Below are 15,259 nucleotides of genomic sequence, written 5' to 3'. Positions count from 1 at the left end.
AGGGTCACACTCTGGCCCTGTAAAATCTTCTCTTGGGATTCCAGAGGGAGTGTCACATTGACTCTGGTCCTTCTGCAGGGACTGTTCTCCTCATTGTCCTACAGCAGACCCTACTGGCCAAGTGAGCTCAGGTGGAATCCTGCAGGGCTGGTCTTTGTCTTCCAGAGGGCAGTAGCTTGCCGACATCCGCTCTTGAGTTCCGAGGTGTAAAGAGGCAATTGGCTTAGTCGTGGGATCAGAGGACGCCCACTGACCTTCCGTTCTTCTGGGGAGTAGCTGTAGGTAAAATAATTGGGCACTCTAAATAGAAGTTTGTGCATTATAGTTTTAATTTAGAATATATGATTAATAGTTTATAGATATGGGTGTATCTGCTATACACCACAAGAGTTACTCAACAAAACAAAGGAAAAGATGCTTACAATATCTGTTGACAACACTCACAAAAGTATTAGCCAGAACGCTTATTTGACTTCGGGACTTTAAGATTTAACAGAGAAGAACACCTGCTCAATTTGCAAAAGCAAAACCAAACAGAAATATTCTAGACAGTCTCTCAAAGGGAAATAGTGCTCTGCATGGCCCATGAGCTCAGCCTTAAGGTTTCTCTTTTATTCTAAACATCTGGTTGACTGACTATTTAATATAATTTTGTTCCCTTTTCATAGTCAGCCAAATGCTGAATTGGATTTTTTCTACTGTTGGAACTGTCTGTGTGGAGATCTTTTTAATAGCTAATTATACCTAATGGGGCAAAACACTATTTACACATCTCACAAATACAGAGGTTTGTCTGTAATAATATCCCCGTATTTCATCTTTAAAAAAAAACAGTAATTAATTAAAGACTAGAAAAAAAAAACACTTTGAAATACTAAGCTTATTTTACTCCAGTAAATGATTATTTGTGTTTAAAGTTTGTGATATACAGTGCATTAATGCATACAGTATGAGAAAAATATATAATTTCAAGACAAAAGCTTGCATTACGAGTTGGCAGCTGTAATGTCTTCTTTTGTGGTAATTTGCATTGCTCAATTAGAAAAGCTGTAATTAACTACCAGTAATAAATAAACCATATATTTAATGTGATGGGAACTCAAGCTGTATAGAGTATATTAATACATGGCTAAACAATGTGGGTTGTTATTTGTGTTACTCTTGCAATGTTCATAAGTACATCTATCTCTGTTTATCTGTGCCACACTTGTCACACGCCACATTTTGTTGCTCAGAGTTTTAGAAACAGAGTCAAGGGGACTTAAATGCATTCTTGTTAGTGATTGAAACTGTAGTGTCCCTCTTGTTGGCCTCGTTCACTTAGCAATGTAAAAATTGTTACCATTAACTGCTAGAGATACAGGTCATTAGGTAACATCTTCCATCAGATTGATCTGGAGAGACAGATTTCAGAGTCCCAATTCAAACTGGTTTATTCTCAGTCTGTTGATGATGGAAACAGTCAGGACTGATTTGAACTTGGTTTTAACTACCAGTGTTTGTTTCATTGGCATGCATGTGGCCCAGCTCCTAATGCTATAATATGCTGCTTTTTTACAATAAGCATTAAAAAGTTCACATAAGGAGAGTCGTGACGTTGAGTTACGTTTGCATACTCATCTCTACAGCGACAATAACTTTTTACCTGATCCAGTTTTGGATTGCATTCATTCAAATCCAACAACAGAATGACTTGGCAAATTGCACTTTTCCAAATTACACCACATTGCCAAGCAGGGCTTTTAGGAAAGTAATTCCTCAAATCCAGCTATTTCATATTTAAACATATTCACTGTCCATTGTAGTGCTAATATAAACTGAATAATGCATTAACATACAGTACATGTAGAGTGCTGTGTTCATTTTTCTTATGAGGGTAACTGTAAGCAACCACACAGTGCATAAACATTCCTGTAGTATCCTTTATATAAATTGTGTCAATGTTCAGTATTTAATATCCAATTTGCCAAATGGGTCCTTACCTTTTCTATTCAGCCTTGTTTTGTATGTTTATCTTGGCTGTCTTGTGTCAGTGTTCCCTCCCCTGCATTTCTGAAATATTTAAGCTGGGCAGTCCTGGTGCTAAAACTCACACTGACCTTGACTTCCTAGAGGCTGTTAAATATATAAATGTGACAAATCTAACTAGTCAGTTACAAACTCTAGTTTCCAATTAGCTGAAATGCTATTTTTCTTTTAATTTTCTGTATAATATTTTATGACTTTTCCTAAGTTGGGGTCATGAACTTAAACACAGAAAACAGAACCTTTGAGATGTTTATTTTTTTTAAAACAGGTCATATACAAATAAGATGTTTCGGGTCACTGTGACCTGTGGCATTTATCTATGTAGATTTGTGTGCAGGAATAAAACAAACTTCTTCAATTTGTTATTTTATTATTATTATATTTGCATTTTATTATCTCTGGAAATGGCTGCACCTGTCTGGAGATATTTATAAACAAAAAAACAAACAATATATATCTACAAAGCAGAGCCTATTTTTTTCACTGTCAGTATTGCAACAGCATCATACTGGTAAAGACACTCTTAAATGAGGAGCTCCCAGGTTGGCAGTCAAAGAAGTTTTATCACAGCTCCTGGACTAAAAGAGTAAAACCTTTGCATGTAAAAACAGTTAATCAGTTTAAGGCTGTTTAAATTAGTCTGAAATTGAAATTGAAATAGTTTGAAATTGCATCGGGTCAATATGACCCAAAACATAACAGATGTACCTAAATTCTGAACATGACAGGAGGGTTAAGATGTGAGGCTATTGCGAAGAGACCCCTTCTGATGAGTGCAGATGCTGGAGAATATCGATTTGCAAACTAAATAATTCATTGGCTTTCAAGTTCCCTCTTTCTCTGATTTGTCTGCTCTGTTCTCAAATTCCCCACAGCTTCCTTCCCGTGGCAGATGAGCTATTCATACAGAAGACTAAAGTGCGTCACTACGCTTTTAAAAATAACCCCCATCTCCAATCGCGTGGGTAGCTGTTTCCATGGCAATGGTTTAATTCACAGCCTCCAGTAACTTGACTTCAAATAGAGGGTAAACGAAAAGGAGCATGACTGCACTAGAGTGTCTACTCTGCAGTCTGTCCTCTCTGGCAAACAAGACAACAACCACATATTTTATGTTTAGCTCATACTTTTGTGCCTTCCCTCAATATTGAATTTGTTATGAAATCCTAGATATCTATTCTGAAATATCTAATGGTTGCATCTACTGTTTTTCAGTCTCAACGGTCAAGACAGAAAATCTGACATAAACAGTGGTGCTCGGTTGGTAGGTGCTTGCTTATCTAAATCTGGCCTTAAATGAATGACTTTTTGGAGAATAGACATCCCTGGGGAATGGTCATTATCCCTCCAATGAAAAAGAAAGCATCACTGTGAGGAGTAAAAGGGGCAGGATAGCTAGATTCACCCGTTTCTGATCATCAAAATATACCCCAGTGTCTTTAGCTGTACATAGCTGTATTCCACGATTCTCACATGCCATTAAAGGTGGAGCAATGCATTTCATGTATCCATTTGACTTTGTTATAATGTCACCTGAGCTACCATCACTCTTGCATAATTCACCCAGGGATCCTTGGTTTTTGTTAAAAAAAATCTAGTTCATATGTTGAAATGCATTTGCATTCATAAGGAATCATTTATGCACAGAATGCAAAAACAAGATAATATGCTAGCATTACGTTGCATAAGAGCTGTTATAAAAACTCTGAACTGTACTATTGTGATTGACTCTTGCAGGGCACCTGTGTGCTGTAGCGTAGCTTCCAAAATGAAAATGATAGTTATACAAGCATAGCATTGCTATTCATTGGAACACGACGACCAAGTGTTAAAACAAAACAAGCGAGACGAAAGATAAGAAAAAAAGATGATGAAATGTAGAGAAAGCGATTAGGGACATTTGAATAAAACAAATATTGAAATACTGGAGTGCGGAATAAAACCAAAATAGAATATGTGGGTTTTATTTGGACGATTTCTAAATCTTTATATTTAAAGCAGTGTTTTCATTTTTTTTCAGATCCATCTTCAGACCTAGTATTTGCATTAACAATATTAAGCCCTGTCCACAAGTGACTATATTTTTTTCAGGTTTTTTTTTTTCTAGCCTGTTTTGATTAATGAAATCAAGTTGCTTAACCCTGTTTAGCACTAATCCTGGATTAAACAGGGACAGTGAAACCAGACCATATAGTATAGAGTCACATTCATATTCACACTGCAATGAAAACTATAAAAAAATCACAGCTCTCAATCACTAATATTACTTTCATTTGTGGAACTAAAGCTAAGCAATTTAATTACTACAACAAGTACTGTGAATTCTTCATCAATTACTTAGTTGCTTTCAGCAGAATGGACAAATAGCTGTGTTCATTTCTCCTTCCCTTCCTTCTCCTGGGGATGTGAAGAGGCTGCAAGCCCTGGGACAGTACAGTACAGTAACAGTGCCCTGCTTTGCACAAACTGCAGCTCACCCTGCCTGTACACATCAGTGGATAGTTTGTTTCCCTTATCTCTGCTGAGTAACGCGTGGACCATGCTTCATTCAATACCGATACTTCTTTATTAGGAACATTGCCTGGCTTAATGTAATGAGTACACTCAAAATTGTGTTTCTAAAGCCATTATTTACAATTACCAAACCTTAATAGGTTATGACTGTCAGTTCCTGTTGAATGGGAATAACCAAATCAGATACAGTGCCTTTATAGTTCCTACAACCCTCCAGACTGGTTGCTAGTGTGAAGTGAATAATATACACAGACCGGACAAAAGAAATTAGAAGCAATGTATACAAATTCACACGTGAGGCATCGTGTGTTGTTGGACGTATTTGTGTGAGAGTTCTGTGCAGCTATTCAGCAACGACGATGGAAAAGCAGTAGGATCTCTGTGACTTCCCAAGGGGCAGTATAGTGGGAGATTGAGATCCACCAACGTGTCCTTCAAGTCTCCCAGGGTTTTCCGGGAATGGTTTGTGGAAAACCAGCATGCCAAAAAAGCACAACTCTACCTGCAAGCGGATCACGATGGATCGAGCCTGCAGTGTGTAGAGTATTGTGACAAGCAACAGAACAACTACAGTGGCCCAGATCACAAAAACCTTCACCACTGGACAAGACCCACCTGTTTCCATGAGAACAATGTGCAGGCAGCGATTATGGGCTACAAATGCATTGTCATATCAGTGTATGTTTCTTTTCAGTAACCCCTATTGGCCCACTTGAGCTGGAATGATCCTTATATTGATATGTGTTAGGCCCTGATTAAATAGATTTATAGAGGTCAGCACGCCCTGTTGAGATCGATCTGGAAAAATAGCTCATTTAGAAAATCTGGAAATATGTTTTAAAAGTCAGTTATCTTACTGAGCAGATTATAAGACTGTCAGGTTAATTGACGTGGCGATACGTTATGTGGCTTTTGTTTGTTTTTACATCCAAAGATGCCTGGTATGTTGTAGCATAAAAATGACTGGGCTCAAGATTAGTCTTTTGAACAGTTTTGAGTGTTTTAAAACAATGCAGTTGTAAACCAATAGCCTGGAACAGAGTGTCTGTCAATTTAAATCTTGATTGTAGAAAAAAAAAAAAAAAGTTTACTTAAATCTTATAACTACCTGCAATTGTGATGCTTGATTATTTAGAGTATAATTTTGAATGCATGTACAGTAGTAATATTTAAAAAAAATGGATCAGTAACTTTACCCTGGGGGAAAACCCCAGCTGGTTTGATAGATAAAGAACAGCATTATTTCGATCCGCTACAGTTCAGATCATTAAAATAGACCTCTACTGTAGTTGGTTGAACTTTAGTTTTTGAGCTGTGCATATTGTACAAAGCATACTCTCTTAACAGACCAACATTGTTGAAGGCGCGGTATAGTAAAGTAAATCCCCTAGTATTCCAACGCTGCTCATGTAGGTTTGTAAACACATCCAGAAGGGCTGTGTGATTTAAACCCCAGCCTCTGTAATCCAATCTTTTGCTATGAAGATTCTGGCTGTCGGGCTTGCTGCTTCATGTTGCATTAGTTCTTTTTTTATATGCAAGTCCTTTCAGCGCAAGGGCACGGCTCACCATTACAGTGGCTGTACTGCTGCAGGCCGTGGGAGTGGAGGTTTTTACCTGGGAAATTGCTTTAGAAATGGAAACTCAAGGTCACCTTTATGGTAAGGATAAATAAGGCGAATGTAAAGTTGTTACCAGGTTTTCTGCTACTGACAAAAAACTTGGATGTTATGCTAGAAAGTAATACAAATTGTTACAGTGTCTATTTTTATAGACGTCTCCTTCAATTCTTTATGTAATAGGTACTAAGCAGATGTTGCGCTAGGTTTTGCTGCAATAGGATAATGGTTTTGTAAAATGATTTGTAAAATCTGCTTGCTAATGGAGACATCTGTGCTAAATTGGGAATGATACATTTTTCATTGGGAGATGCTGGGATTGGTTTAAAGCAGTTTGCACTGCTTTTTTTCGAAAGCAGATTTAACAGTGTTATGTTGAATTATTTGTTCAGGCATTTTATCCACCAAACTATAATGCACTACTTTGGACAGAAATGAAATACTGTATTTAAAAAAATAACTTAACATTAAAAGGGATAACTTGTGATGTTTATTATTCTCATTAAGATATCAGAATACATCGTGTCTGTCTTCATTAGGTTACCTGCAGCAACAGCTGAAGCGGGTTTTATGATTTTAAAAGGTATTATATTTTTTGGTCCATATTGACAAAACGTAAATGAAGTAGACTAAGTTAACCCTAACCAATAGTTTAAGTTCAGAACAGTAAATACACAGTTGGCAATGATGTGGAGGCTGACATTTTTCACAAAGGGTAGTGAGGGTGTGGAATGGGTAAACCAGCCATGTTGTTGATACTCAGTCATTGGCATCCTTTGAGATTGAGCTTAACAAAGTTTTGAGATCAATCAGCTACTAGGAAACGGATTATGGGTGGAACGGCCATCCATAAGGATTCTCATGTTCTACAGTATGTGCTTATGTTCAGAATCTAAGAACAGTCTTGAACTGTTTAACATGAATGCCTGTTACACTGTATTTTATACTGTCTAGCATGCATACTAATCTCTGTCTAATCGGTCTAATCAATGTATCTAATCAGCACTATACAAAACCAGGCAGGATTCTATTTAAGTTCAAACAGATCCACTGTTTGCAGACTGCTGTGTAAAATGCTATATAGGGCTATACGCTGTAGTATATATTTTTAATTCCAGCTAAAGTGGGACACATTCTGAATGGGTGTTTCCTTTGTTTGTGATGAGAGATTCCAGGGGAGGTATTGTGTCCCAGCAAAAAGAGGAGCTGCCCCATGTCTTACACTTGCAAAAACTGGCAATTTCATAAGAGTTTGCAGATAACATTGGTATCAAGTTTGGTTTATATATAAATTGGCTCGGGTTTGCCCCCTTGGTTAGGTTTTGAGCTGAAATGAAAAAAGAATCACTTCTAGAATAACATCTTAAAACATGCTTTGTTGTTAGGGATTGGCTCAAGTGGTTTCTGATAAGTTTTAGAATTGTAATTGGTGTAACAAGTTTAAAAAGCTGAGAGGTTTTCAACTGTAAGTGAAGATGAAGTAAAAATAGTTCCACATTACTAGTCTCCAGTAGAAAACCTGTGATGTAGAATGTCAATCTTGTTGCAATTCCCAGTTAAACCCTGTTTGGAAGTGGTGAGCTGTTTTGAAAAGCCCCAAGGACACAGATAAAGCGGTTTTAACATGAATAAAACAAGCCACTAAATCAATATAATTAAATGGAAAGGAATTTTACATTTATGGAGAGCTTGGCACAATATTTTTGGGAACCCCCAAAAAAAGTAACATTAGGTTCAAATTATTTGTGGTTAACCTGTAATTTAGAATTGGACAAAGTACAGTAGATTAATCCCTCAAAGGTCATGTCTTTCATGCATTTGAAGGTCGATAGTTTACAGGAAGGAATGCCGAGGACTGTCAATATATATTAAGGGTTATTGGACATATTATTGGCAGGAGTGATGTTAGCGGGTTTGGATGGGGTTGTGTTTGCTGCAGTGTTTCTTAACAGGCACAGATAATAACACCCTTGGTCCCAGGATGCATCCCATAATGGCATGCTGAATAAATACTAGCAGGATTAGCATTATTTCCATTACTGGCTAATCAAAAAGCACTATCCTGGACCTCATAACTGAATTCATATGCTCTCCATTGGGAATAGCTGTGTATGACGCAGCAAGACTCCTGTTAATCAGTTGTAAATGTGAGCTGTATTGATGTGTGGGTCTTTTGTGCGTCAAGAGTTGAATAGTCAGTGAAACTCAGAAAACTGTTCTTAAATTACCACTAACCTTGCGAGTCATTAAGGAGCTAGGGTCAGTTTGGCATTGGATGATTAATCTGTTAGAAACACGGGTGTCGTATAAATGGCTCATTCTCAATTACAAATGCATACACATGTATGTATTTGTTTTTAAACGCTGTGTATTATTCACTGTTGCCCACCACACCTCTTAGTCAGACCTTTTTATTATCGCTTCAAAAGGGACTGAGCAAAAATGGTGAAAATAAGTAGACTTCATCAGAAGTTTATCAACAGAGACAGGTAAAAATGTAAGCGTAACACAAAGGCAGACAGACGTCCTTCCTATACCTCCAGGTCATGATCCATTGCATAACAGTGGCCAAAGAAGGTCTTTAGCAAGTTTCATAGAAATTGGACTGGTGATATATTAGTGAATGGATTAACATCTCCTGAGACACCTTCTAGTACCTTGTGGTGTCACATCTTGATCAGGGCAAGTGATGGCCCAACTCAATCCAAACAAAGCAGCCAGGCAGCGAATGCAGGAGCGTCTCCACTATATCAATAACATATCTGTGGGTGTCTGCTGTGAAATACTGGATATTCTTCATTAATCATTGCAGAGGCGTTCTGTGCTTAGACACACACACACACATACAGATCTTTACGGACCAGAATATCTATAGATAAAAAATAATTACCAACAATTAATTGGCATTTGTTGCATAAATATTCATTAATTTGTCTTTCATGAAGCCTTCATTTGTTAAACAGGATAAGTTTAATGTAAAAAACAGTGTCATTTCACTGTATATAATATAGCAGGTGGTATTGATATAGTGTAGAGATCTTAGTTGTTTATTTCTGGTTAGGAAACTTTATTGGGTGACCTTTCTGAAATAAATGTGTTAATAACAAGTTTGAACCATTAGGAAATTTTGACCACAGTAGTAATAAAAAAAAATCTTTAGCAATAACATTTTTACCAAAAAACATATTTGCAACGGCATTTGTTATAAAATGAAATGTATTTTTAGTACTGTTAGAGAACCTCATTTCAGGCAAAGGGAATTGGATATTAAAATCTGAAGCGCCCACACTCCAGTGTTCCAACTCAGAGAGCAGTATCCAGACTCAGGTGAGTTGGAAGCCCTCACCATCAAGAGATGCAGCCTCTTTCACTGGCCAGGCACAGCCCAGCTGCAGCAATGCTTTGTTTTTATGAAGTGGCCACTACAGATGTGCCACGTGTACAGTGAGAACTCATTGTAAGGCTATGTTTCTGTCTGCCACTGTCAAATTGATTACCATTTGAACTGTTGTCAGCCTCAGCTAGAATTACAGACTGGCAGAAACTGATCTCCCCAATGTGAAAAACACGACTGCAGAAAAACAAAATCGTAGAGCTGTGAATATATTATGCTTTCAGGGAAAGGCTGGTGAATTCATTTAAAAATAGCAATTATTCAGAAATGTATTTCATACAGGTGTATGGTGTAATCATTCTGTATTCTTACATTTTAATTATGTAAGAATGCAATTGGAGACCACTGTAAAAGGGAGTGCAGCTACGAATCTCATCTTCTGTCTGTGTAGGGATGGCACAGCTGCAGGCTATGTTGTAATTGCTGTCTCACTCTCAAGACAGTACAGCGTTGAGCTTAAAGTATGTTTCCAAGATGTCATCTCTGTTTCTACTGCATGCTGTTGCTGTTAATGGACTCTCAGTTGCTCTCCTCATGAGGAAAACTGTTATCGAACAAGCCAGGCTATAACTGACTGCTTAGATCTGCCAGCCAAACACTGCCTGCCAGCCCACCCAGGCCAAGGAGTCAAAAGTTGAGAAATGTATTCCCTAGGTGATTTATGGCCCATGACGTGTGAATAAAAATAGTAAAACAATCAGAAAGGTCTTGAAAAATATATTTCTGCTATACGGACCACATATAATCTACGATATGTTCCTTCTCAACACTGCAGAATGTTCTATAAGACTTTACGTGCCCACTGTATCTTACCTATGTGCATGACTGTAACAACAATAGAGATACCCCCACACACCCAATTCTCTCACTCTGAGAGCTATTGATAGCTGCCTGCTAAAAAATTCAAGGAAATGTAGTGTGCTTGTCTGTCAGCGATTTCTACCGTGTTGCTGTTAATATCTTCGGTATCTCACACCCACTCAACCCTCCACTGGATTTGTTTTTATGGTTCCATTGGCTTGGGTTGATCGGGAATTTATTACCAGTCTGACAATTCAGGAATACGAATGGCTATGGTTGTGTTTGGTGATCAGGATTAGTAGGTTTACCAGCAACTTTATTTACCCTGTTTTCTTTGTATTGCCAGGCTGTACATTGCCTGTGATGATTTCAGCTCCTTGTCGTGAATATCAGTTGTATCATATAGCACCATATACTATTTAGTGAGCTTGTTTCTCTCTATTGCAGATGACTCAGGGGACGAGGAGTCCACCTCTCAGTCAGATAAGAGTGAGATCCACAGCACCCTGAAAACCCTCTCCAGCAAGCTCGAGGATCTGAGCACCTGCAACGACCTCATCGGCAAGCATGGGGCAGCCCTGCAGAGATCCCTGAGCGAGCTGGAGAGCCTGAAGATCCCTACCGAGAGCGGAGACAAGATCAAAACAGTCCACGAGAGAGCCACCCTTTTCAGGATCACCTCTAATGCTATGGTCAATGTAAGTCAGCGCACACCTTTTACTGTAGCCACTGCAGTCTTTATAGAGATGGAGATGGGCAAGATTTGGAAATGGGTAGTGACCAGTTTACTATCCCCTCCCAATCTGAATCATGTAAAACTCCTGCTATCCACAAAGCTCATGAGTGTTTTTAGAGCCTGTTCTGGTGAATAAAATCAAGTTTAAACTGTTCTCGATAGCTGTTGATGGAGCCATCATGAACATCAAAGTGTATTTTATTCAGAGGGGCTCCCGAGTGGCGAATCTGGTAAAGGTGCTCTGCATGGAGTGCAGGATGTGCCCTATAGCCTGGAGGTCACCAGTTCAAGTCCAGGCTATTCCACTGCTGAGTGTGGATGGGAAATCCCTGGTGGCGGCGCACAATGCGTTGTTAAACATGAAGGTTGTAACTCCAGGATATTATTAAACATGAAGGTTGTAACTGTGCGTGCAGCCTACAAAAAAAGAAATGTGTTCTCTTTAAAAAAAAAAACAACACTGCCTCTACAGTATCTGGATCAATTCTGTGAGGGTGTGAAAGTCACAGATGCGATGTGATTTATTCTAGAAGGCTCTAAGCATTTGGACCGCACTCCTGTATGACTCCTGCTGTCCACTAGAGGGCTTCTTCCTAGCTCTTTTACACCATTAATACAGGGCGGGGACTTTATGAGACAGCAATGAGGCAATATTATGCAGAGGACACTGCCACATCACATGATAGGCTGCAGCATTCAGTAGAAAGATTACAATGCTTAGTTGACAGTTTGTTGACTGTAAACTGGGTCACAGTTGCATGACTTGGGATAGACTCAAGTCCATTGTTTTGTGATCTTGAAGCCAGCACATACTTGGACTCAGCATATATATATATATATATAAAATAACCCGACTGCAGAATGCAAACAGTGAGCAGGCTGCATTGGTCATAACACTGCAGGCAGAAATGCACAGGATGGCTCTACACTCCTTTCCAAAAAACGTTCCATCCCCATTCCCGTGAAAGCAGAAACACCACCAAATGTTCTTTGCTGAGTACTTCAACGAGATCACAGACTGCAGTATATTCCTTTAACTGAAGATCAGAAATCCAATACCAGGTGGCAGTAGTGGTGTCGGTGATGTAGGAGTGATATCTAATCTCTTAAAATGGAGACCACAGACATTGAAGTGCTCTGTGAAATGTGGGGAATGGTATTTCCACTCTCCTGCTGTTTGCTTGCAACCCAAGAGCTTGAACCCATAGAAAATGTTTTCACCTGCCAGACATAAGCATGGGATGTTACAAAGCCTCTGAACCATGGAGTTGAGGCCCGGTTTAGCTAGCCTCCTTCTGGTTTTGTCAGTAGGGTTGCTCAACTAACCCCAGCCAGTTTTTCTCCCTAAACCATGGGAGTGCCAAGGCCAGTACAGCACTCTTTACAGGACTCCAGCCGCTTCATAAGTTACTTTACAAAGAGCTGGCTTACAAAGGAAAAGCACTGTACTTAGATGGGGCAGTAGTATTTAGATAATACAAGTGCAGTAACTAAGGAGTAATTTTGTTGTATTTGGTGGAAACAGCTGCACTGTATTTGTGTCTGCAGGCAGTGGCGTATCATTTCAATGGTTCAGTAATATATTATGTGTGTGAACCCATTTATACTCTCTTGCTCCTGGTGACACACTGTTGTTATATTCTTCCCACACACATAAATATTCATAGCTCGTAATGAACAGGATTATAATGTTGGGGTTGTAAGTTCAGCAATGTATGTTCTTCTGTTTGTTTGGTGCAAGTGAATCTTTTCCTCTCTTGATAACCTGTTTAAGCAGTTTTCTATTGAGATTGGATTGGCTTGAATAATTGGTGTTGTGAGCTTGCGGTTTTCCTTGAAAAGCACCCACCTGTCTCTGGGATTAATGGGGCCAGCCGTTTTTATTGAACAAAATGGAAGTACTTCATCCTTATTGGAAAATGTCACATCAGACAAGGTCACTTGATACATGTCAGTTCAGAATAGCCTTTTAATTCACACTTTTTGCTGTGTCTGGTCTGTCATACAAAATACACTTGCATCTTGATTAGAAGTAGCCCCAGAACATCTATAAACAGTCATTTAAATGTAAATATAAAACATACGAAAAGCTGCTATTAGCATATTGAATCTGTGATGGTTTAGACGTTTAGAATGGCTTATCATTGACATTCTGAGTGCAAGAGCAACACTCGGAATTCGAAGTGTAGATTCTGCTAATAGGTTCCATCATCTAATCTAAGCCTGAAAGGAAATGCTGGATGCCCTGCAGTTTCAAACATACCCTTTGGTGGGTATCGCGTTAATCAGATTGACATTTGACTGAGAAATGAAAATGCGACCATGAATGAGTCTGCTGGTTCAACAGATCCACAATACGGGTTTGATATCAGCTCATCCTCACAGCCTGGAAATAGAGAAGATAACAGATAACCAGAATATGTATCTCCCAACCTCCCATCACCTCAACCAGGCTTCATAATTCCTTATCAGCTGACAAGGGTTTAATGGAAAGTGAAGGGGAAAATATTGAGAGTATATAGATACAGTGATAGCCGTGTTGTCTGTGTTACTGAAAATAAAGGGATGTGTAAAGGAGGGTCATAAAAAACTCACCATTGGAATAAAAGCATGATTAGAAATGTTTTAGCCAGCATGTTCCCAGGGTGCTGGGTAGGTCCTAGAGCCTGTGAAGTGACCTCCTGATCACCAGATATACAGTCTGAATAGCACTCCTGTTAGTGTCACCCTCAGCTTAGTACCAAAACTTTGAAATGTCACAGCCACAATAGAATGGGATTCAATGGGGACAAGTGGGCTATTCCCCTATAAATGTTAGCATAGCAAAGTGTAACAAGGCATATTAAAAACAAAGCATATTAAAAACATGCCCAACTGTGCAAACATAAAAAAATGCCACATTTACCATGCACATTTACTGTGGTAAACTTTTATAATAGTAATACAACTCATTTCCACCCCACTTAATATCACTCTGATAAATACGAGCATAAGAGGGGAAGGTTTCCATGTTGTGTGAGTAGGGTGCTGTAAGGTATTGGAATATTTTGATATGTGGACATTAGCACAATATACAATGTGTGTGTTTACAGCTTTATTTTATGAGAGAACAATATTGTAGTCATTATTATAACTCATACTATCTTAAGTTCCGCAGCCAATCAGAATATTTGTCACAATCTGTACTCGGTCCTTTTGCAGTGATAGTTAGACAGGATTGATTTAAGAGGCTCAATCATAATGGATTGCATAAAAAACTAACTTTCTCTGCTTTATTCTTGGGTTCTGTTTGCACTTGTGCTCCCTGGGTCATTTCATCTCAGCATTGGCTTCTGGGCCAAAGCATGTTACTGGCTAGAAGCATGTCAGTCAATAGGGGAAGCAGCTGATTGGTTATTGACAGGAAAGAAGTCAGTGAAGGGATGGGGACAAGATCATTCTCCAGGAGAAATAAGAAGTACAAGACAGTCAAAAGCATGGCTTCCAAACTGTTTTCTTTAACCTAGTGTAGTACCAGCTACCGTGTTTTGAAATAAAAAATCAAATAAAAAAAGAGTGCCATGACAGGTGTTTCTTTCAAAAGTGCACAATTGAAATTGAATAGATGCGCATGGTGGAGAAATTTAATGGAAGTATTTTGTTTGCTACAATTACTTTAAAGTTATACATCAGAGCTATAGCTTTCCTGGATCTTAAATAGCTGGCCTCAGATAACCAGGATTGCTTGACTCTGTGTGGTTACCATTGGGTAATTAGAGGCATAGGCACAGAGCTTTTGAAGTTGGTCTCACCTTACAAATCAGTATTTTATGGGGATTACAAGAAACAATGCCACCCTACTTGGCATATAAGAAAAGGCAGCTTGTAAACCTGTCTGCAGATTTTAAGGGAAATTAGAATTTTCCAAGGCATTATGAGTTTAGCAAAGCCACATTAATGCTGGATTAGCTTCTGTTTTCATTACAGTAAATATTAGTTGTGAGGCACTAAACCAAGGGGATTAGCACTAAACAATGCAGACAGCTTTATATACTATGAATTACCACACAGCGTTATATGATTAACTCCTTCAAGTTCCTGTAGTCCTTATACTCCATATTATAGATATGCAGGGGTGGAATACCCTTAGAGTGGTTGTAGCTGAAATTGTGCTCTGTTCCACTCCTT

General features: G+C 38.7%; 1 protein-coding gene across 2 annotated transcripts in view; it reads left to right on the top strand.

Moving 5' to 3' along the window:
• The window catches only part of LOC121299687 (oxysterol-binding protein 2-like), an 87,895-nt gene that overhangs the window by 40,726 nt on the left and 31,910 nt on the right, over window positions 1-15,259 (top strand). Inside the window, exons 1-2 of one of the 2 annotated variants that reach the window (XM_041227602.1) lie at window positions 6,109-6,203; window positions 10,804-11,054. In XM_041227602.1, coding sequence (XP_041083536.1) covers window positions 6,179-6,203; window positions 10,804-11,054 — 276 coding nt within the window. In that variant the 5' untranslated portion in view covers window positions 6,109-6,178. Of the gene's footprint in view, window positions 1-6,108; window positions 6,204-10,803; window positions 11,055-15,259 lie in introns of those variants that run through there. The other variant, XM_041227604.1, reaches the window with a different exon arrangement.

Source organism: Polyodon spathula, chromosome 25, assembly GCF_017654505.1.
Source record: "Polyodon spathula isolate WHYD16114869_AA chromosome 25, ASM1765450v1, whole genome shotgun sequence".
Taxonomy (NCBI): Eukaryota; Metazoa; Chordata; class Actinopteri; order Acipenseriformes; family Polyodontidae; genus Polyodon; species Polyodon spathula.
The sequence above is the reverse complement of the archived record's forward strand: the minus strand, read 5'-3'. Positions and strand labels throughout refer to the sequence as shown.